Here is a 24,687-nt window from a genome sequence, read left to right as displayed (position 1 = left end):
TTTTAAATTATTATTTGTAGTGTTTAGAGAAATACTGGTCTAGATATGTCAGTGAATGATGCCATACTTCTATAATTATTACTATATTATTACCAATATTCCATACAAGCTTCCATATCTTGTGGGTTTTGAGGCTGTGGTGAGCCTGAGAATCACACCACCTGCATGATTAAAAGACAGATTCCTGGGCCTCGCACATGATTCAAATGTAGGGTAGAACCAAGAAATTTGCATATCTAATAAGCCTGCAGCGGGATTCTTCTGACTACTGAAATTTTAAAAGTAGTAAGTGAGTAAGATTTATAGAATTTGTTGATGTTCATGTCTCTGTAACTTGTTGAAACAGGACTAAATACCATGATGAATGACTAAGTCATTTGCTAGGTGAGTATTTGATAGCATTCAGGTTAAACATTTAGAATTCAGATGATTGACAAAATAGGTGCACTTATCTTGATATTTTGGCTCTATTTGGGGAAAAATAAAAGTTTTCTTCTCAAAAATGTCACCTCCTTTCCTAGACCCACTGTGATCTGTGTTGTATTTTTCAGTTTTCTCTTATTTTCTCAATGTTCCTTTTGGCCTGCTTTATAGATGTGAAAAAAAAAGATTTTGAAAACGTTGGGAAGGACTTGGTTAAGATGAACCTACTTGTGGTAGGTAGGGCATGTATTCAACCACTGTTATTTCAAATAAGTTAACACTGTATGTAGAAGGTGGAGAGTTATTTCTCTCTCTTGTAATAGTCCATCCCTAGTCTGGCACCTCTGCTCCATCAGGTTCGGGAACCCAGCTCCTATTTCCTACTCTTGTCTACTTGGTCTGAGATAACTCCCTGTCGCATACACATTCCAGTCATCCAGAAGAACAAAAGGCAGATGCGGAGAATATACCTCTTCCTTTTTCTGGGTGTCCCACAAATTGTTACTCCTCTCATCCTGTTGGCTAGAACTTTGTCACATGACTATATCTGGCTCAATGGGGGTATGGGAAATGTAGTCCTCATCTGGGCAGCCATGTACCTAATTAAAAATTAGATTTTATTTTGTCATAGAATAAGGGGAGAATTGTAATTAGGAAAAAGTCTCTGCCACATTACATTTAATTCTCTGGCCATCTGGAGCTACACAGGCCTTATGATTAGCCATTACAATGTGTCTTGTATTATGGATACTCAATAAGTAAGAATATGTGTACACAGGATTAAAATAATACATCAATTCTCTGGTATTGTCCTTCTCTGCCCAAGAAGACAGACCGCCGTCATACAGGGGCAGCCTTTTGGAGATAATACACTGTTGGATCAAAGTTGACTATGTCAAACAGGTACTCTGTACTTGAGTCACCAGGTGAGATCAGTCCCCAGGAAACAGAATGAGAATTCGAAGCTAGCAGATAATTCCTGTAATGAAGCTTGGAGAGTCAGGAGAGAAAGGAATAGAATCAATAAGGATCAGCATTAGAGGCAGCCAAGATGATGTAGTTAAGAAAATGCCTCTGGGGTTTATCTGTGGAGGCTAGAATTCCGGTTCTACCAGCTGTGAGAATGTGGGGAAAGTTATGCAAGCAACTTAAACCTCGGTTTCCTTCTTTGTGAAATTGAGATAAAAATGGTAAGTAATCCATAAGCTTGTTATGAGGATTAGATTAAATAATGTGACACAATGCCTAATACATCATAAACCCCCAATAAATATTAACTATTTTTTTTAAAGATTAATTTGCTCTTCCTCTTAATTTTTATTTATTTATTTATTTATTTATTTATTTATTTATTTATTTATTTATTTATTTATTGGAGGGAGAGGTAATTAGCCTTATTTATTTATTTATTTTTAATGGAGGAAATGGGGATTGAACCCAGGAACTTGTGCATGCTAAGCACATACTCTACCAATGAGCTATACCCTCCCCACCAAATGTTAACTATTATTAACATGGAGTCCTTAAAATTCTTTAAGATCTGTTTTATTTAACAAAGAATCTTTCTCTTTAATCAACTCTTTTTCAACCTGGAAATCTATAAATTAGAGAAACCAAAGGAGACAGGGAAGCAGCCAAGCCTGGGAACCAATATGTACTCCAGCATTCCTAGGACACACAGATGGGAAACCCATGGGTTGCCAACCTTGCCCAAACAAATCCATCCCATGAGGTATCTTCTGAGGCAGTAAGCCCTAGCTAATTTCCTTGTCGCATTTTCTGGATATCTTTTATAAAATGAGAGAGAAGTCCAAACTCTTCTCCCAATCAGACCCGAAGAAATAAAAAACCTAATAAAATAAAATTAAACAAACCACAAAGATTGTTATGCTTCTCCCATTAAATTCTATTATGTTGGGTAGATTAAGCCTCTTGGAAAATGTGCAAAACAGCAGCAATATCTTGATAAATAAGCCAAGGTTGCAGTGTGCTTGTGCTGATAATAAGTAGCATGGAACAACTGTCTCTTCTACAAAACCCTGGGATTTATGTGCATTCTGCCTGCATTGGAAACTAGAGAATTAACTCATGAAACCCATCCATCAACACGTAGAAAACGGAATCACAGTATAGAAATGGAATTAGCATAAAATTAGTTAGCTATAGGACATAAATTAGAGGCACTGACATTTTCCTGCGTCTTCTGTATCAAATGTCTTTGGAGAACTCACCAAGCTTGGACCGTAGTAGTTGATAGCCCCTGTGATTTATTTCAACATTTTCTACTGTAGGCATATTGTTTGCAAAGTCCTTCAAGTATCATTAAGACAAATCAGGAAACACAGATAGTTCTTCAGGAGAAGAATATGATCATGGGAAGACACTGCTTATATAGGATATCCACAATGTGTCATTGCAGACTCCAGAACAGTGCATCACTGTATTTATTAAACCATTGCTACAGAGATTACAGCCATCTGACATGGAGCCCTAATGAATTTTTGGCACGTTTGGAAATTGTGACTGTCATTGCCCAGGGAGCCTCTTAAATCAACCCCCCTTTTACTATGGTTGCCTTTTCATGGTGTATATCACATTGAGAAATGGATTACACGATCCATAGCTTTAACTACCCTGCATTAGTTGATCACATACAATGAATGCATATTCCACAGTGTATGAATCATGGGGGAGCTAGGATATGGGTGACAGATGATTTAAACATGAAACTAGTGATACCTGGGACCCAGTAGGAATAGAGGTACAGAAATAAAGGTGAAAGTCAAGGAAAATGGATGGGAGAACCCAGATATTTAGGAATAGGTGAAAAGTAAGTTATTAGTGAATCATAGTGTTTAGAAAGGGTGCTACTCCTCCATTCAAAGAGGTGATTTTTGTTTTTACTAACCTTTGACCGTCTCTTCTCTTTTCTTTTTTCTTCTCTTCTTTTCTTTTTCTTCTCTTCTATAATCAGAGCCCCTTCAGTTTGCAGATGGACATTTAGGGGCAAAGGCAAATTAGTTTGATGAAGTCTTACACTCTTTAAGATAATCTGCATCTATGATGCAAGCGGATCATAAACTTAGTTTTCCCAGTATATAGATGCACAGTGTGAAGTCAGAATGTAGAGGGGCTTGCTTACCTCCTGTTACAAACTCATTTTGAGAGGTGGGCAAGTCATTTAACTTAATACATCAGCTTTCTCACCTCCAATAAAGGATATTAATAACTAGTCTTTCAAACTCATGAAAGTAAGAATCAAGCGAGATCTTATACAGTATTCTAACTAGGACATTTGGGAGGCAAAAGGTAGACACCCACGTGGACACTTCAGGGAAAAGGGTATTTGTTTTCAGGCTAGGCACAGACAGGAATTGGAAATGGCAAGGAGCATTCCTCCAGACAGCCAGAACTCTTCTCCTGTTCAAAGGCCATGTGGTCTTATTCTCTCCGCAGTTCTCCTCCCTCTCTAACCGTGGGCATCCTTGTGAGGTCCTCCCACACATGGCCCGCAGTGGCTTCTCTGGACTTGAATACATCCCATGAGGAAGCCAACTAACTTCCCGACTCTTCTTCAGATGCGCGAAGCTCGTCCCCACATCAGGGGCTTTGTGCTTGCACTTCCTTCTTCCTGAAATGCTCTTCTCCAGCCTCTTTGCTGGGCTGCTCTTCACTTCATTTAAGTCTCTGTTCAAATCTCACCCATTTAAAAAAGCCTTCCTTGACCTCTACAACTAATATTGCTCCCTGCAGTACTCTTTTCTCCTTATCCACTTTTGTTTTCTAAATAGTGCCTATCATCATCTGACAAATATTTACTTTTTGGTTCACCCTCCTGCTAGAAATCAACTCACTGACGTTGGGAACTGTTTTCTTTACCGCAGTATCACCTTTGCTTAGACCAGCGCTTCACACAGTCAGTATTGGTGGAATGTCTATTTCACGAATGAGGGAAGGAATGAATGCCCGATTCCCCCGGATTTGTAATTCCAAGTTTCTAAGAGAATTAAAAGGATCCATTTTATATTTGTCCAGAGAAACCACTCCAGTCAATTTCTGGCCAGTCTGCAAGACGCTGTCCTTAGGTCAGCTGCCCACCGTTTGGTCTACCCAGACAGGATTGAGATGGGGCCATTCTTCATAGTACAGAGTGCAGGTATTTACAGCAACAGGCAGGCAGATGCCCTGAAGTGGGGTTCGAGCGGCCCCCTCCCTCGTGGCAACGTGGGCTTTGTGAAACACCAGCTCAGTTCTGTTAGAAGCAGAGAGGCCCTCTACCCTTGGCTAGAAATGTCAAGGTCAGGAACTAGGTTGACTTCCCTGGGTACTAGCTCTCTGGCCTCAGTCATAATTTTCCTTAGTTTTAATTTCTTAAAATCTGCTCTGCATTTTATATCTAATTTTAATGTGCAGTTCATAATAACCATAGTTAACATTTTTGGAATTCCCTATGAGCCTGCCACTTTATGAGAATATTTATGTAGCTTAACTCCTGGACTGCTCATTACTATCCTCTGAGGTGCGAACTATGATTATTATCTTCATTTTGAAGATGAAGAAATGTGAGAATAGGGAGAAAATGAGTTGCCTGAGATCTTTCAGTGAGTAATGAACAGAACCAGCATTTTTTTCTCTTCTTAAAAATCATTTAATTAAAATTTTTATTGACATATAGTCTGTTTACAGTGTTGTGTTAACTTCTGGTGTACAGTCTAGTGATTCAGTTATATATATGTATATATAACTGGGTCTATGCAGTTTCACGGATTTTATATATATATAAATATATATATATATATTTATATATATTGCTTTTCATATTCTTTTTCATTATGGGCTATTACAAGGTATTGAATAGAGTTCCCTGTGCTCTACAATGGGACCTTGCTGTTTATCTATTTTATATATAGTCTTTTGTATCTGCAAATCCTGAATTCCCAATTTATCCTTCCATTCCCCTTCCCCCCACACTGGTAACCAGCATTTGAACCCAAGAAATCTGGTTCTACCTCTCTGTCTAACAAGACTTTTATATATTCACTTCCCTGTGGGGCTTCACAAGAAGTCCTTATTTTCTTAGAAATAATATTCTGATAGGGTAAGCAAATGCAAATATGCTTTTAAAATGACAAAATATTCAGTGTGAGCTATTTTTATTAAACAAACATTATAAATACATTAAATATACACTTGGGTCTGTGCAGTTTCACAGATTTAATATCTAGTATTCTCTGTGACCTTTGCATCTGATTTTATGGATGAACACCAGAAAGTTAAATTTTTTCTTTTGCCCAGATTGGCAGGCTTTTTAGTTAAGAAAGTTGCCAATTTTTATGATAAGTAAATATCAGGGCCCTAAAATACGGTTCTCCACTTAATACTTTTTTTTTTTGCAATACCCCCTAATAAATGCAAAAAAAGTGTCAGAAACACTTTAAATAAATTAAGGTTTATACTAATGCTGAAGGAAACAAGCAGTTTTGTTGGGTTTCTCAAGCTGTAGTTACAATGAGAATATAAACACATAGGTGTAAGATAGATACTTGAGAAAGAAAGAATTCACTGAACACCGATTACTTAGCATCTCCCACATTCATGGCCCCTCATTAAACACTGAGAGATGCACAGTGATGTGTAAAACAACATTCCAAATTCGTGTTGTGGGCTCTTTTCTGAACCACGTGAACAAACTTGAAATGTCAGCATGTGGCTGCCCCAAGTCCTTGGTGGTATCATGCAGCCTGGGCAGAAGCCAATAATTCCATCCCTTGCACCTGCTATACCCCTGTATCTTTCCGTCACTTACCAGTGGGTAACTTATGAGGATTTTCCTTAAAAAAGGCTTGAGTCTTTTCACTGCATTAAATTGAAGCTGGTGAGAATTGATTTATCTTTGTATTTTATAGTAAGGGGTATATGAGAAAAAGACCATATTTATAAATATTCATCTATAGACTGCTGTTCTTTTCTATCTTTAAACAGTATGTTAGTTCTTTTGTTTTTCATGTGTGCTTTTTAGAAAAGGCCAGAATTCGCTCTGTAGTGTCTTGATTTCCATCCTTTTGGTGAAGTTGCTCAAGGTCATTATGGTCCATATCCATCAGGCATGCCTGTCTCACAGATTTCCTTTGTCAGGGGTACATATCAGTATGATTAATGGTTCAGGGTTCATATTCAGGAATCTCATTGGATAACTGTCGTTTTATTGGTTGGAACCTATAATTCAAAAACATTGATGAAATTGTCCAAGAAAAGAGAGGAATGCAGGTCAATTATACTCGTTATGAACGATAAAGCTTGGTTATTTGTTAGCACGAGTAGGCTCTGTACTCCCTCGGTCTCAGGGAGGGGCAGTGACTCTTCTAAGTGACTGCACGGCAGCACTACGTGGTAGCTCTGTAAAGTGCAGGAGTGAATGTCATACTGCGCTGAAGGCTTCATCACCGGGAGAATCAGCGCTCGTGAGCTCTTTAGTACAACTTAACTTTTGTTCTGTTTCTAACAGGGAGTAGTAATTATGTACTTCAAAAATACGTGTTTATTAATTACAAAATGACTTAATACTTATCATAAGAGATGTACTATTTTTGTAAGAATGACAGATGTTTATTATTAAAGATGAAACAAAGATTATCAAATAAGTTTTCAAAAATCCCCTGAAATCCTGCTATCTTGATCTTAGAGGAGATCTTAGACAGAAGGACGTAAGGGATTATAAAGTATTGAAATAGATGCAAGGTTTTCTAGAAATTTAGTAAATCATAAAAGATATATTTTGTCAGTGGAGCATTTTTCCCAAGTAAATTGTGTTGATGTAGCTGACTCCCTTTTGGAGGGAAAATTGTTTCTCAATCTCACTCTTTATGCTTATGTAAATTTTAAACATTTATTTTTTTAAAGTGAAACTATAAAATTATTATGATAAAATATGTTGATATTTTAAAACCACAGTTTTAGAAGGTCTTTAAAAATGTGTCAGAAACCCAGAAATTAAAAAAATGAAAAAAAGGAAATTTGACTGAATAAAATAGGAAAACTTAAATATATCAAAAAAAGAACAAAACACTATAAAATCATAGATAAAAGAGAAAAGAAAATGAGAGGAAATAACAACACATGACAAAGTTAATTTTGTAACATCTTAAGTGTTTATTTTTAGTAATCAATAAAAATAAGAAACTACAACAGAGTAATGCACATAGACAAATACTTCACAAAAAGGAAAAAAATCATTTTTTAATGTCCAGGATTATCAATAAGTATATACTTTACTAGTATTTAAAGAATCTATAGCACGTATTTTATTGGTAGTCCAGGAAATTCCACTACAATTAACAAATGAGAAGAATTTTATCACGATATAAGTCAGTGAAATTGAGTTGTCTCATTTTTCCAGCTTTTGCGGTCTGTAGCCCTCACATATCTGCTCTACCTGGAGAAGCGATAGAATTAAGACCATTTATCATATATAATTCTACATGGAAGTCCAAGAATATCTTGGAATTTTCTAGATTTTACATATAAGGGACAATACTCCGTTTATGTTATGAGACGTATTTATAATTTTAACACACATTTAAGTGAATAATCAACGCTGTTCAAAATAACAATTTTTGAATACGTTCTCATGATGGATACTTATGCCTCAGCCACTATGAAACTCAGATTATTATTAAAAAGAACCTTTCCCTCTTTCTTGACGCTGAATTCAGGTTCTTGCAGATCTTTCATAATTTCTGCTTTCAGATCAGGTGGTGCTGTTTTATTAAAGTGGCAGGTTTCTGTCAAAAAATCCCAAAGCAGGTCTCCATTTTCACTGCCATCAATAAAGCAGTCAGATACGTCCATGGTGGACAGAAGATCGTAACATTCATACTTAATCCCCAACTTGTCCAGCATCTGAGTGACATGGGATGATGTGACATACTGGCAGAGGTCATCCCGGGGTAAGCGGGATCCGTACTTTTTCCACAGCTTGTCCCAGCCGCTGGTTCCTGGTCAACAGAACAGAGTTCACACTTTCAGCTATTCTTTTCATTTGCCTACTCCGCCAAGCAGTACACTAGATGCTTGGAACAGAGCAGTCAAGTTAAAAAAAAAAAATTCCTTGCCTATGTGTAGCTCAGTTCGAAGAGTGCAGGGGGTAGGGGGAGAGAAAGTTAAATAAATAAGTAATAAAGTAATAAATCAGATATCTGATAGTACTAAGTGCTAGTGAAAAATTAGAGCAAGGAATAAAGAGGATCAAAGAGTTGGACCTTCTAATCTATGCATGTAATACTGGGCTGTTACATACGTAGTGGATACAATGCAATAATTAAGATTGATCTCTAAAGCCTGACTGCATATGAAGCTTGGCTTTTCCTATTATTAGCTTTATGAACCTGTGCCTCAGTTTTGTCCTCTGCAAATTGGGGATAATAATATATATTCATAGGACTGTTCCAAGGATTCACTGAGTTAATAAAGTAAGGCACTTAGAACCATACTGGCACATAGTAAACATTGCTCAAGTATTAGAAAATTAAATTGGACTTGGCCACAGCGCTATAAGAGAGAACCTATATTTTCAAGGATTAAAAGTTAAGATTTCAAAGGCATGAGATTTGAAACTCCTTTATGATGGAAAGAAAGTAATGCACTCTCCAGTAAAGTACACAAACAATACATACCCACACAGTTCTGCATATAACTATAGGATGTTCAAAGACCCCTGACCTTCATCCATCAACCAGGCTAAAGTACCCTGACTTAACAAAAAAAGGCTATCAAGAAAGAAAATGGTAAATAATAAATAGCCTAGATAATTGATGTTCTACTAATATTTCAGACAAGGGAATGATACCTGCAGGATAAGCTCTCAGAGAAAGTAGAATTGGAATGAAGCAGTAAAACAAACACAAAAACAAACAAAAGAACACCTCAGTTCAATTAAAAAAAAATGAGGGTCATGTGTATATGCTAAAAAACCTTTCATTCCAGAGACAGTGATTCTCTGCCCAAATAAGAATTTGCCTACAAGCAAGACATTACAAGAAAATAAATATTTCAGTGGTTGAGGAGAGGCTCTGTTACTATTATTATTATTATTATTATTATTATTATTATTATTATTATTATTATTATTATTATTACTACTACTACTACTATTTTTAACCTGGCAGAGTAAAAAGAACCAAACACTAATTGCAGAGAATTTGCTGGTGTCAGTGTTCTGTGACTCAGTGCCATTTCTGAGCTGAGCAATTATACACTTTTTGACTGATGCATTATCATAATGGCTCTCGGTGGGCACAACATATGGTGTTAATTTTGTTTTCAACATGATATAAACCAGATCCTTTTCCCCCCACTGTATTAAAAATAACATACCATGATTTGCCTCCTTCCTTAGATAAGGAGAGGGCAGGACAGAAAACTTCACTGATTTCCTTCTATCTTCCTTAACCAGATAAGTTGCATTTTAATTAGTAACTCTCTCAACTAATGCCTGGCTACTACATTTGCAGGAAAGCAAATTTATTATTATGACATTATTTTAGTGTGAGATATTCCTCATTTAAAAAAAATCCACCTCTTCTTATTTCTCTTCTTTTTCATCTGCAAATCAAATCTTTTCTCTTTATAATCAGGAACTTCTTCTTGTTATAAATAAATGAGTATTTACTGAGCTGGGCTAATTCTTTTAAGGATCCTTAGCAACCAGAGGAAGACCTCTCTTCGCTTGAGCAACATGTATTCAAATGGGCTGACCAGTAAAATACTGTCGTTTAATTCTGATTTCAGTTTCTCTTTCTTTTCCTAGTTTCTCTTGCCTATGCTTCATTGCTTTTGTTTGCCTACTTCAGTGTGCACTGTGTTGTGTGTGTGAATATGTATATCTTCTTTATTGAGTCTTTTATTCCTGTTTATTAAATCCACCTTCAAATATCCAGCACTTTCTATATTCTCTGATTTCATGTCTATCATGTGGTAAGTTTTAGCTAAAACATGTTCTCTTTTTTGGATGGACATTCAGAACCAGTTGTAGTTAGGCTATTATAAAGCAGGAACAATAAACAATTATTCAGTTCCATTCAAATACATTCACTGGGTGTTGTCTTCTAGGTGCCAAAGGCTTAGCAAAGATCTGGGGCTAGAAATGAGAGGCAGAGCCCCCTGCTCTCCATGAACTCTCCTTAAACTCCACATGCGCCTCTGTTAGGAAACTTGGCACACTGCTGAAAGTGTTTACACATCTAATAGATTAGGAGCCTTTCAAAGGCAGAGGAAGAGTAATAGTCATCTTTGCAACCTCAGAGCCTAGCAGTGACTGACAACAGGCGATCGGTAAAAGCTGAACGAACCAAATCTACACAATGACTGTGCTGTCTGAGAGTGCAGGCTGAATATGCTGAACACACCTGGCACCTTAACCAAGCTAGGTGCCATGCACAATTAAATCTAGAATCTCACCCTATATTCCATTATCTTACAATCTAATAAACTGCAAAAATGGGTATCCATATGGTGCTCACATAACTAAGTAATTCAGTCTTTTCAGAGAAATAACTTGTCAGTTCAGTGACAGGTCAGTTTCTGGCTGGGTTGGACTAGCAGGAGCCTTAGCTGTGAGGCATTTGTAAGATGACCCTTTAGAGCAAGAGGTTAATACACATATGCCATTATCTGCTTAGATGAGATGCTGGCTCAGTGAGGGCTCTGAGACATTTACTTTAGTAACTAGTTCTAGGCTTGGCCGACTCTGTCTGCAGTGAGTGGTCGGTTTGCCACCCTGCAGTGAGGCTATGGATGACAGTATTGCCCTGAAACAAAGGATGCAGGCTTCTGCACTTCTAGGGAATTATGAAGCAGATTCCATTTAGAAAGTGACTCCAACATACTTGATAAAAAATGGTTCCATTTGTGTCAGTGTTCCAAGTTTTAGGGTACTGTTCAAGTTTAAGGAATGTTTTCGTTGGGCCAGTGTGGAGAGTAGTGTTTCAAGAGTTATAGTTTGGACTAAGAAGGCTGCCTAGGGCAGTGGTTTTTATGCAGGCTGAGGTGGGAAGCTGATCCGGCACCTCAGGTGACCTGGGGAGCTTTCTCAAACTTGTCTGCTCTCCGTGGGCTGGTCTGGCAGACAGGGATTGGAGGTGACATCATCAAATGAAAAAGTGACTAATAAAAATGTGGATTCATCCTATACATGTTGATTGACAATGATATAAGACAAATCTGATTGGAAAGTTCTTGTGATTACATTTGTTTTCAGTGTTGGAAATTGACCATGATCCATTTTTCTAAAAGTTGACCCAAATCTATGTCTGGGCTTTATGAATGCAACAAAGTAATTGTTTCTATTTTTGAAAAAGGAAACTGTAACCAATTCCACATACCGAGGGGCTAATAGAATTTATCTCAGAGAAATATATTGTTGTTAAGATAGTTTTATAGGTGTACAAGTTTATCTAGGTCAAGAGAGGTAGAGCAAAAAGGAGTTAAACGGCTCTGTATAACAAGAGGGGCACAAGGCGGGTGAGAGGAATCAGTACTTAAGGAAAAGCACTGAGCTAAGAAGATACGGGTGAGGTCTGAGAGAAGTTCTGAGCAGGTGCAAGAGAACTGGGTCCTGACGGAGCAAGAGGAAAGCCAGAATAGCCACTCTTTTTGATGCTGAATTGTGTTTCTGCTGTTCTTCCTCCTCACAGATCTTGATATCTTCCAAAATCAACGGATGGTGCTTTGGAGAATGAAGGAAGTAGGGCTATGTCCACGGTGGGACAAAGCAGAACAGGATAAGAAAAGATAGCTTAGTACATGTAAGGTTTGGAGATAAGAAATCAAAAGTTGAATTGGGAGCAGAAATTTGGAGGAAACAGTGGCTGGCAACCATCAGGAGCACATAAGCAGGACCCCCAGGAATCCTCGGGAGTCATGGGGTGAGGGATGAACCACCCAAGTAAGCTGAGATGAGGCCTCCAATCACTTACTATGGGTTTGTAAGAGTTAAGTATGAGCCCGTAAGACTGGGGAATCTGGAGACATGCAGGTTACACTAAGTTGATGACAAAATCAACATACTTTAAAATTTATTTCCCCTATCAGGTAGAATATTTTCTTTAACTGCAAAGGAAACTATATTGAACAAGGTGGGTTTAAAAATTGTTTTTTACCTATACTTCATTAATTTATTTACTTAACAACTTTCCTGATAAATAGAGGCAATAAAGTATGACTTTTAGCCTTAGGAGAGAAGTGGAAAATTCAAAATAAAATACCTAAATCCATTTTCTCCTTTTGCTAAGTGGTTCTTTAGGTAAAGATATATATGTAATATTTCTTCTATAGCTGTATAAATCTCTTCTAAGAAAGCAGTACATATGGTAAAGGAAGGAGGTCATTAGTGTCCTTTTAATAACTTGACAGCTGTTATTTGTTGCATTCTTCTGTCTAGGAACCATATCTATTGACAGTTTCCCTCTTTGGGACACCTGTCTCCCAGACTGTGTACAGTAATGAAATTGTAAATTGCATCCTGAAAAAGTTAGTAAAATATTTCCACCATCAAACTACAGAATGAATAATTTTTGACCCACATTTTTAAATAAAAAGCTAACTGGTTTTTGAGCTTTTACTTCTTTTCTTTAATTTTTTTCCCCATGAATGTATGTATGTATGTATGTATGTATGTATGTATGTATGTATGTATGTATGTATATAGTACATAGGAGCTACATATATATATGTGTAGATGCCATATAACATAGGTATGGTTATCCAGAAATAGCCCTTGCATAAACTGAGACTCATGGGCCAGATTCACATCACCAGGAAGTGCCTCAGCATCCTCCTTTTCATGTGTCATCATGCATTTCACTGGGCCTGCATTGGCTTACACATATCCTAATGCCAATGAACATGGATTCTATTAACTTCTTCATGATGTGGTCATCAGAATACTGCATCCATAGGGGCACTGAGTCGATTCGTAGTTGCTTGTAGACCACTTATAGCCACTTTCTAAACCTCAGACTGGCCTTTTCTTGTTGGTAGGCATATACTCATAGAAAGCTGCTTTCTGACACTCAAATACTTAACTTCTGAAAGTATTTAAGAATAAACCAACTATAAATAACAGTGGATCTGGATTTAATATGAAATATATTCTAAAATCAAACATATATGACTTCTGGATGAATTGCTGCTTCTGCCTGCAACACAGTTTCTATGTTGTTGATACAGATTATCAAGAATAGACTGCCTTCAGTATTTGTAACTGAATTTACTTTTGTATTCCTAAATGCAGTACAAAGTGCTTTACCCAAGTATCCTAATTTAGAGAGAGGTTAGTGGGAAACATCCAGTTTATATAAGCCCTTCTAAATAGGAAGATAGAAGTCTCCCACATAAATGGGTATTTTTAACTAACCTGAGAAAAATAGTGTATCAAATTTTTGCTTGGAGGAGAGGTTGCCTACAGGAACTCTCACTTGCCAAACTCCCACATGAGTTCAAATCCAAGATTATAGGCAACAACTGTGTTTGCCATCCCTAAAGCCATTCCTCACATTTAAGAATAAATGAATTTTGTGACATACGGTTTTTGACTTTGAGGTCTCGTATAAGCTTAGGAAGATAGCTATTGTAAATCTGAAGTCACCCTGCCTAGCATTGCATGGACAATCCATAAAGATTGCCGAATGAAAGAAGTAATGAATTAATGAACTCAACAGTGTCAGTGTTTCATTTGCTGATCTGTTTGCTTATGTTCTCTGTGTGGTACTTATTGTATCACTGGAAGCAATGTGACATGATCAAATGCCTTCTTTGGGAAATAACACAATAATACAAAACAAAACAAGTGAATCATTTGTGGTAGTTATTTGAGAAAACCTATAATGAACAACATTGATAATGGCTCTAGAAATGTAAATTAGTCAAATATGATAGTGTCCCAAATAATTAAACCTTTATTTTATTTATTAATAAACACCACAGAGGGGAGACATTCAAGGGACAAAAAGGAGGTAAGTAGAAATATTTACTGTTTTTAGTCTTATTAAAAAATTCCTGTCAGTTGTGTTCGCTGTATTTTATATTAAAAAAGAATTTATATGTAGATGGCTAAGACAGATTTTCCCAAGAGGAAGAAGAGACATTTAATTCCACTAGAATCCCTGAATTGAGAGCTGTTGTGAAGGACTTTCCTAATACGGTGTTAATTAATTGACTATGATCAGAAGCCAAGTCAAGAATTTCCTAATGAAGACGAAATATACCAGCTGCCTTCAAACACATGCATCCATGTATACATGCAATATTGCCGTTTTAAAATTCAAACTGAAGGAAAATAACTTACCTGACACAAGAACAATGAGAATCTTCGCACTGGTAGCTAAGAGACTATGGAAGAATTTCAGGGTGGCTGGGATGTCTTCTACATAATACAGCATCTAGAAATGAAGGAAAAGAGAAACGAGACGCTCTTCTGTGTCCGTGTCTTTGTTGCTTGGACTAGATACTCACTAGAAGGTTTGATTTTCAAGTTGAGTGGATTTTTACTCAAGACACTTAAGAAATTTAAAAGTTAAAGATGTTATGTAGAGGAATAGAATAACAAAATGGGAAAATATTGGGGGAAAGGCAAAACTATGATATTTACTCAACTAAAGTCACAAAGTTTTAAATTTACTCTTTCTGGCTTCAATAACAGACATTTCTAGCTGGAGACACTTAGTCTCCACTCCACATGGGGGCATCGATTCCATGCTTACTCTATATTTTGTGAACTGCAGTTCTTCTGGGAGAAAATGGTCCTGGCACCATAAACAGAGACCCCATTTCATGGAACGTTGCTTTAAAATTAAGCCCTTTGCACTAGCTTCACCATATGCTCACAGATGCTTTTTTTAAATCACAGAAAATGTGACAGGCTTTGATGTTGACAGATTCTCTAGGAAAACGGACTGGATAAAGCATGAGTTTCATGTATGGTCATAAGGTGTTAGGAGTCAGCCCACCCATTTTTTAATAATTCCAGACCATCTCTGCTGAAATGCAGGGAGAGACCTTTCCACCCAGCACAGATAGAACTTGGAATTATACATTGGCAGTGGAAAATTTTCCCTAATGGCTTACATCCCTGGAACCTACTCCCGCAGACATGTACTTCTTATATCTCATCTTCAGCTCTTTTGGATAAGAATTCAATATTTTATGTAGATGCCATGATGGAATTTATTGCATAAAGCAAAAGCAACTTAAGCTATGCCCATCTCACATGGATGAAATACAATGGCCCTGCACATAGCCTGTCCTGCCTCGGGGGCCATTTTTGGTATCATGTCACTCCTTGCTGTTGACCACGGGGACTGTACACAGATAGGCACCCAGATGCAGCTAATCTATGAGGTGGCTGACAACCTATGACATGACCTGGCTGAAAAAGAGGAGGCAAGTCATAGCAGATGCTCTGAAATTTGATCTAATAGTCTCAGATTCTCTGCAGCTGACTGTGAATATTAAGTTGAAAGAATGTCATGAGAGTGTTAGGACTAAAAGGACCAATAAAGAGACAGAGACATACCCCAGAAAAATGCAGAGTAGATGGAAAGGAATAGAGGAGTAATACAGAGGAAGCAGCATTGCGGTGAGAAAGAAAGAACAGAAGTTTTGAGAGTAACTGGAGAGTGATCTCCAAAGCTGCAACATACTCCCTATAAACTTTCAATCCTACAAAAATTAATGAAGCCAGCAGTGAAAAGAAATCAGTAACCATGGAGGTATTTGGAGTAGAGGAAACTGGCTTTTTGAATCTTACAGAGAATCTCTTAGTATTGTCAACATCCTTACCCTTAATTTGGATAATGCTCACTTGTAAAATCAGAAATCAGATTTTTATTTTTCTTTTGAAGTAAACTATTAGGCACTCTTCATACATACTTCGGAAAAAACTTTTATCTGAGAGTATGTAACAATAGATTTTTTTTTACCTGAATCATATGAATAAAGTCATACTTCTGAATTTCTTTTTTCTCCATCATTCTATTTTGATATTCAGATGATGTCTCCTTATGCCAAGTAAACTTTATGTTCTCGAGGTTTGATGTCTTGGCTACAAGCTCTAAAATACAGAGAAAAGGTGGCACACCATCAATTTTAACTGCAAATTTGGAACCCATTTCCATTTAGAATTTTAATGCAATCAGTGTTATATACATAGCAGATATAAGCACATTTTTCTTCTTTATGTACCTCCAGAAGACCAGAGAGTTCATCCTGGTTTTTCTCTAGTATTAAATGAAATGGGAGATGAATGAAAGAGTCAGTAAGAAATAATGATGAGAATCCTGATCAGACACAGGTTACATTGTCTTAGTATTAATAGGGAATCCAGTGGTGAATTTTATCAATGAAAAGCTGATATAAAACAGGTGACGTGATTCTGTAAACCACCACCCATGTATCACATCTGGTCCACCACCTATTTTTAAATAGACTGAAAACTAAAAACATTCCCTGTTCTACTTCCTGACTTCATGCCTCTATCTTTCATATCTCGTACCATTTACACTTTTAAATGGCTGAACAAAATCAAAAGGAAGAATAATACTCCATGATAGGTAAAAATGATGTAAAATTCAAGTTTTAGTGTTTATAAATAAAGTTTCATCGCACCATACCCACACTCATCAGTGTACGTATCGTCCAGGGCTGCCTTTGTGCTTCAGTGGCAGAGCTGCGTAGTTGTGACTGAGATCATGTGGTCTCTAAGTCTAAAATACTTCCATTTGGCCTCTTGCTGATTCCTGCTGTAACCCATTAAACTTAAGCTCTTTAAGGGCAGGGATTCTGTTTCACTTCCTCCAAATGAATTAACGACTCTATCTCTAAGAAATAAATAGCAAAAATAATAGTTGATGACCAGGGGATAGATGGAGAGTCAGTAACAAAAGGATTCTATTCACCATTCATATTCTGAGGTGTTTAGTCATGCCTGCCAAGAAAATAAATTAATTAGGTTCTTCTCCGAATAAGCTTACAAAGAACATACCACAGTAACCATGTTGTTAGTGACTGAAGGGACGCACTTGGGATGACACGCTTTTCAGAACAGGATTTGACATACAGCACCAGGGATTCAGGTACCTTTGTACTTGGTGATTTGTTCAGCACTTGGTTCAACAACCTCATTGTTGATACGAACTCCTGGGTGCTGATCCTGCACTTCGGAGAGGATTCGAAGATCAATTTCACCTACAGAACAAGCATACAGAACAGATCACCTCAGTCCAGAAAGAAATGATTAAGAGTAATTTGAACTAGTTTATTATCTCTAGCAAAGCCCAGCATAAATAAAGAATAATTCTCAGCTGCTGCCCTGCCACAATGACTATGATGCAGAACAGCTACGTTGTAAGTAGGAATAACAGTGTGATTTGAGGAAGGCTATGGTTGTTATTCATTCATTCATCCATTCATATAAATAACCTTAATTTAATATCTATTATTGTGTTACATTAAATCTAAGATGCCACTGATTACAGGATACAATCAACCCTTCTTTTTATATCACTAAATCAGAAAAAAAAACACTGTCAATTATCATTTTAAGATTTCATCAACTGGAAGATGTATATCAATTTCAGAGATGTGAAAATATGAAAAAAATACACCTTACATTTGATTAATTAGGCTGGACCAGAAGCATACAAAAATATGTCAGATATAAAATGTGTCAGGTACAAAAAAGGATACAAAATGATATTGGCCATGTGCCCTCAAAAACACCATGGTCTCCTGAAAGAGACAGGCTGTAAGGAACACTGGCTTGGCTGGGCCAGGGTGGGAAGAGGGAAGGAGGCAGGGAGGGAGAGATGAGAGCCTCGTGGCAGGAGATGACTCCTGAGCTCTGTGTCACAGGGTGAGTGGCAGTGAGCCCTGAGACTTCTGGGGAAGTGGGACGTGCAGGTAGAGAGGACAGGAAGTCAGAGGCATGAAGTCAGCAAGCAGAATAGTGTGTCTGAGGCTCCTGGCAATCCAGTTTTGGAATATTGGGCAAGGCAGGGCCTTGAAGCAAGACTGCTCCCAGAGAGGTAAATAGAGAGGCGGTTATGGCAGAATAGACATTTGTTCATTAATTCATGCACCAACGATTGATTACTTATCCACTATGTGCCAGGCACACACGAGGCTCTAGCAAATGGTGATAAGAGGAGCAGATACCTCCCCTGATGAAAATTTAGCCTGTAAGTGATTACAGGAGAGAGATGGTGGTGCGTTGGATAGACTTGAGTTCCAAACCTGTGTGATCCACTTACCAGGTAATATGACCTTCAGCAATTTGCTTTATCTTTCTAAGCTGCATTTTCCTCATCAGAAAAATAGAGATAATAACAGTACATAACTTACCGTTTGTGAAGGTTAAATGAGGCCATGGATATAAAGCACAGTGCAAAATAGAGTTGGCACCCAGTAAATGTTAGCTGTTCATTATTTTTATTGTTAACATTGAGTCCCTCTCTTTAAAAATATCTCTTCTTTCCCTATTGCTGAAGCCTTCAAATTAAGTTTTGCACTTTTATCCTCTTTGGCTATGATGTTGACCTTCACTAAAATAGACCTCTGTGCTGGCAAGACTAGCATATGAAAATGGTATTAGTCCTTACCATTTTGGCATAAATGACATTAACAGAATCTTTCCACGGTTATATGTGGTGGGAAACAAGGGCATAGGTCATAAGACTGAGAGAGAGGAAGGAGATGAGGACGATAAATCAGGAACAAAAGATGCAAGACTAAGAGAAGAGGGTGTTCTAATGATAATTACAACCCTAAATACTAGTAATATGAGAGTGTGGGGAGCTGGCGGGCGAGAAGGAGTGAGAAGGAAGCTGAAATGGAGGATGAAGGAGTCTAGGTGGCAGTTTTCTGCAAAGCTGGTTCCACCAACATGAAACCTTTAATTCCTTCCTTAATAATAATGCTAGCAGTCATTTACTGGCCACTTATTATTTGTTAAAACTGTGCCAGGCACTTTACTTGAAACATCTCACTTAATCTTGACCACGATGCTATCACAAACTCCATAGTATTGTTCCCAACCAGTAAGGTGATTTGAGTACTCTGACACTCAGGGGACAATAATATGTCTAAAGTTTAAGGCATTTGTCTGACTCCAAAGTGTGTGTTCTTCTACTAAGAAATAGGAAAATACCAAATACTGAAAGGATAGAGGAAGTTTTTCTTTTTCTCTACAGTAATTATTTTTTAAAGGGTTAAAAAATAAGATAACTAAGGCAAAAGGCTGATGAGAAAATCTGCAGGCTAATGAGAAATAGAGAGATTCCAGCTCACCCCAAAGGAGCAGAGGCCAAAAGTTGTGTTCTTGCCTCTGTCAGCCTCTGTCAGCCTAGCCATATATTTTAAATAAAAAAATCATCAATTCTGGAAACCTCAAATCTAAGATTTTAAAACTCATGCAGTGGAAATGCAACAATTTTCCTGAGTTCAATGAGCTCCGCTAAGGTGGACCCTGACATCCGGGATCTGCCCAAATAGCAGATTGTGTCCCACACCTCCCAGGGATGTTCCTGTCTTGTCACTTCACCAGCCTGCAGAATGTTCTACCACAGTCGGAGCCAGCCTGTCCCTCCTCCTCGGGCAATGACAGGACACAATGCTAGAACTGCGGCTGAGACAGGGAAACCACGGGTTCATGTAACAGCCCGTAGAGCGTGAGCCTGTGTGTGGACGTGAACTGCTGGATCCCTAGCAGAAATGGATAAACCACAAGAGGAGATAAAGAAATTATCTTCTCAGGAGTTACCAAGTAAAATCCAGTTCTGACTTCATAAGTCAGGGGACGTACTTCTTGTTTGCCAAGGACGGTTGAGCTTTGTGCTCATTTTGCTGATGTCTCATCTGGTTTTGCTTCTTATCCCAAAGTTCTTTTTTAAAAATTTTTTAACAAAATATTATTATTGCAATTTTATTTTTGAAAATAGTTTTTTTTAAAGAACTACTTAAAAATATTTTTGTACTGAGATATAGTGGATAGTTGTATTGACATAGTTGAAGATATAGTTGATATTATATAGTTTTCAGGTGTACAATGTAGTGGTTCAAAATTTTTTATATTATACTCCATTTATAGTTATTATAAAATATTGGCTATATTCTCTGTGCTGTACAATATATCCTTATATCTTATTTATTTTATACATAGAAGTTTGTACCTCTTAATCCCCTATGCCTGTCTTGCCCCTCCCTTCTTCCCTCTCCCCAGTGGTAACTATTAGTTTGTTCTCTATATCTGTGAGTCTGTTTCTGTTTTGTTATATTCATTCATTCATTTTATTTTTTTAGAATCCACATATAAGTGATAAAAAGTATTTGTCTTTTATTGTCTGACTTATTTCACTTAACGTAATACCCTCTAAGTCCATCCACATTGTTGCAGTGGTAGAATTTCCTTCTCTTTTGTGGTTGAGCCATATTCAGTAATATGGCTGAGAAATAATCTTCTTTATCCATTAATCTGTTGATGGACATTTAGGTTGCTTCCATATCTTGGCTATTATAAATAATGCTGCCATGAACATTGAGGTGTGGGTATCTTTTCAAATTAGTGTTTTTGTTTTCTTTGGGTATATACCCAGGAGTGGAATTGCTGGATCATATGGTAGTTCTGTTTTCAGTTTTCTGAAGAACCCCCATACTGTTTTCCATAGTGGCTACACCAATTTACATTCCTACAAACAGTATACTAGGGTTCCTTCTTCTCCACATCTTTGCCAACATCTGTTATTTGTAAGCTTTTTGATGAAATAAAATAACTATTTTATAAATTGACCAATATAATAAAAAAAACTTTTTCAATAAATATTTCCAAAAAAAGTCATAATTTTAATTATTTTACCCACACCCTCCCACTCTCACTCTTAAAAGTATCTTGGGTTTGACAATAAATGCCACTGTGCTCATGAGGCACTTATTTTCTGTGCTATGTTTTTATTTATAACAGACTCTGTTATTTCTTATTGTGAGATATAGATAGATAGGTAGATAGATAGATAATCTCCCATAATATATCCCTTGATCTCATATCTTATGTAACTTGCTTTCTAGTATCATTCAGAAATAAGAGAAATTCATTTAAAAAAATATTTATTTGAACCTCTTCACTAACAAAAAGAGAGTCAACAGAGAGGTAGTTCAGATGTTCTGTAGTATTACAGGCTGAACATTTAGCAGTCAGTTATAAATATGTTTAGTGACAAATATTTTCATGATATATCACCTCTACCATTCACTATCCATCCAGACACCCAAACTTCGCCCTTTCCTTCATCCTCCCTCCCTGACCATCAGCAGGTTTTCCTGCTAAATGTTTCTTTACCTTCTCTTTTCCATCCCTACTAGCAATGTCCTGTTCAGGCCCAAATTATGTCTCTCTTGGAATACTGCAATAATATACTAAAACTTCAGCCTATCTCTGCTGAACCTGGTCTCCCTCAAAGCCATCACTACAACGACCATTTAAAACCCTCAGCTAAGCAAGCCCATCACTTCCCTGGTTAAAACCTGGTAAAACAGGTTAAGCCCAGCTCCTTAGCGGAGTATGGACCACCCTGCCTGCTTCCTTATTCTCATCTCTCACAACTTCCTATTTTGAAACTCTTGGCTCCATGTACCCTGAATTTCTTGCATTTCCACCTTTCTCTCTCCCCCTTCTCCCCTATACATCATGCTCTTCCTTACATTTTGTCCTTTGCCCATGCTTTCTCCTCTACCAGGAATCCTCTCCCCTCCTTCCTTACTTCATCTAACTAACTCCTAGGCCTGCTGAACTCTTCCACACATGACTAACGGCCTTGGTCGTCTTTCCCACAGAGCCTGGAAGTAGCGTCAGAATCCTTCAGACAGAAACTGTTTGTCAGTTGACTGGAGGTGGTAGCAGAGATAAAACCTTCTTGTGTTCCTTGATCTGAATTATTGCTTTACTTCATTTATTTTATTCACTAGCAAAGGCTGGATTCCAATGAGTTGGTTAAAAATATCAAGGACTCTAAAATGCTAGATTAAGCAACCGAGCAGGTTTGACCATCAATCACTGAAAAGCATGTGAGGGGTTATCAGACCCTACAGTACCACGAACCAGCAATAAAGAGATTCAAACACGGGGGGGAAGTAAAAAGAATGGAGACCATGTGTTCTTTCTCAGCTGAGTCCTTCTGTTCCAGTATCAGACATGAGCACCCTATAAATGCTTTTAGAGATCTCACAAACCAAACCAATGTGTCAAATAACGGGGGAAAGTAAACCAGAAATGAATCAATCAAATAATTCATAAATTCTCAGTAAATTTATCAGTAAACAAAAGAAACATAGAAGCCAGCAGCCTGCTGCTTTTATTGTGCATTGCAAAGGCTTGCAAGAATCTTAATGTTGAGGTCCAGAAAACAGCATTTAAGGGGAACAAGGCAGTACATGTTCATTTTATAGTCAGTCTCTGAATTTCACGTATGATCCCTTATTACACATTGCTTAATCATAATTCTGACAATTACAGACTCTATTTTTGACATCTTAAGCCTTTAGGCCGACAGTTGTTTGGGTTAACTAAAGCCTTATTTTGTGTTCCCCCTAACGTTTTGGAACAAAATCTGTAGTTTCCTGTGACAAATGGAAAAACTGTAATGATTAAGCAACTCTATTCCAATATACCATCCTTCTTTTTGTTTCTTTTCCTTTCTTTCCTTCTGTCCCCCAGCCCGTTTTGTGACTACCAAAGCAGATTAATGATTTTGGAGTCTGGGCATTTTATGATGATGTAACTGATTTGCTCAGTTGATCAATATATGGAACTTGAGCAAAGTGAGCAAAATTCAAACGTGTGTCAGCATGAATCAAAAGTTGTTTTCTGTGAGGTAGGGTTGTGGGTTTTTTCTGTCCTGTTCACTCCTGTGTTATTTTCTATCAAACCGAATATGCTGACCTTTTGATTTGGACAGTTAAATGAAAACTAAGTTTTTAAAGTTTCCTTCCTTGCAAATCTCTTTCCTTTTTACTACCCTTTCCCTCAATTAGCCACAATTGTAGAATGACTTCTAATCTCTCCTTTCTGAGCTAAGTTGAGTGTTTTTCTTAATGCTACAGTCAGATATTTTTGTCATTATACTATCTTACTTCCATATGAGCCATATTTTAAATGCATCATACCTATATTTGAAGACAGACATACAATTGAAATCCCTGACAATGGAACGCAAATTTAAAAAGTTGAAAACAAGGAAAAGGGTGGGAATCTTATCTTCTAGACAACTTTTCTTCACTCCCTGAATTTCAAGGATATATTTAATGAGATAGCAGAGGAATGTTGCATTTTGGCTTGAAACCCAAGGTCATTTGATTAAATGGGAAAAAACATGAAGAGGAAAAGTTAGAGGCTATACAGAGACAAAACTGAACTCAAATTTAGTATTCACCAGAAACATCTTATGCAAATTTGTTAGTATCTCTGCCCTTTAAATTGCGTATCTGTAAATTAGGGATAAGACGGTCTTTGCTACAGGGTCATTGTAAATGTTAAAGGCATTTTGTGGAGATAATTACCACAGTTCATGATATATAGTAATTACTCAATAAATTGGAGCTACTATACATTAATCCAACAAATATTTTTTGAGTGCCTACTAAATGCCAGGTTCTAATCACTGGAGATGTAGCAATGAATAAAACAGACAAAAACATCCTTTATGGATAGTGGTAAGTCCCATGGAGAAAATCAAAGGATAAAGAGTGAGTGGAAGTCATAGGGGTGGCTTTGAGATTTTTGATTGGTTGGCCATGTAAGCTTCCTGGGAAAGGTGACACTTGAGAGAAAGTCTGAAGGAGACTGGGAAAGAAGGCAGTGAAGACCTGCCTTTCTAAATGGGCATCTCCATAATTAAAATGACAACTTGAAAGAGCATTCATCACGTACTGGTGACGGTTTGCCTTTCGGACTGAGCCTGCATTAACTGAAACACAAATCCCAGCTTCAGAACCCTAGGGCTTCCCCAAATGAGAACATCCTCCTGGTCAAGAAAATGAAGGATCAGAGACTGGTCGAGGTATCTCCAGCCATTTGATTTCCATCTATTCTTGCTTCATTTCTCATGTCAAAATATAGATGAGTTCTTCAGATTATCAGTAGCAAAGATTTTATTCTATTCCACGTTGCATTAAGATTACTATCTTCCCTGTTCCCTCTACTAGTATATCAGGCACACAAAAAAA

The 24,687-nt window shown here is 37.3% G+C and overlaps 1 protein-coding gene across 1 annotated transcript in view; it reads right to left on the bottom strand.

Moving 5' to 3' along the window:
* Positions 1–7,552: 7,552 nt before the first annotated feature.
* Positions 7,553–24,687, bottom strand: part of HNMT (histamine N-methyltransferase) — a 29,719-nt gene continuing 12,584 nt past the window's right edge. Inside the window, exons 3-6 of the mRNA XM_010983928.3 lie at positions 17,554–17,661; positions 16,398–16,528; positions 14,765–14,858; positions 7,553–8,417 (exon numbers count right to left, since the gene is read on the bottom strand). Coding sequence (XP_010982230.1) covers positions 8,062–8,417; positions 14,765–14,858; positions 16,398–16,528; positions 17,554–17,661 — 689 coding nt within the window. The 3' untranslated portion in view covers positions 7,553–8,061. The remainder of the gene's footprint in view (positions 8,418–14,764; positions 14,859–16,397; positions 16,529–17,553; positions 17,662–24,687) is intronic.

Source organism: Camelus dromedarius, chromosome 4, assembly GCF_036321535.1.
Source record: "Camelus dromedarius isolate mCamDro1 chromosome 4, mCamDro1.pat, whole genome shotgun sequence".
NCBI lineage: Eukaryota > Metazoa > Chordata > Mammalia > Artiodactyla > Camelidae > Camelus > Camelus dromedarius.
The sequence above is the reverse complement of the archived record's forward strand: the minus strand, read 5'-3'. Positions and strand labels throughout refer to the sequence as shown.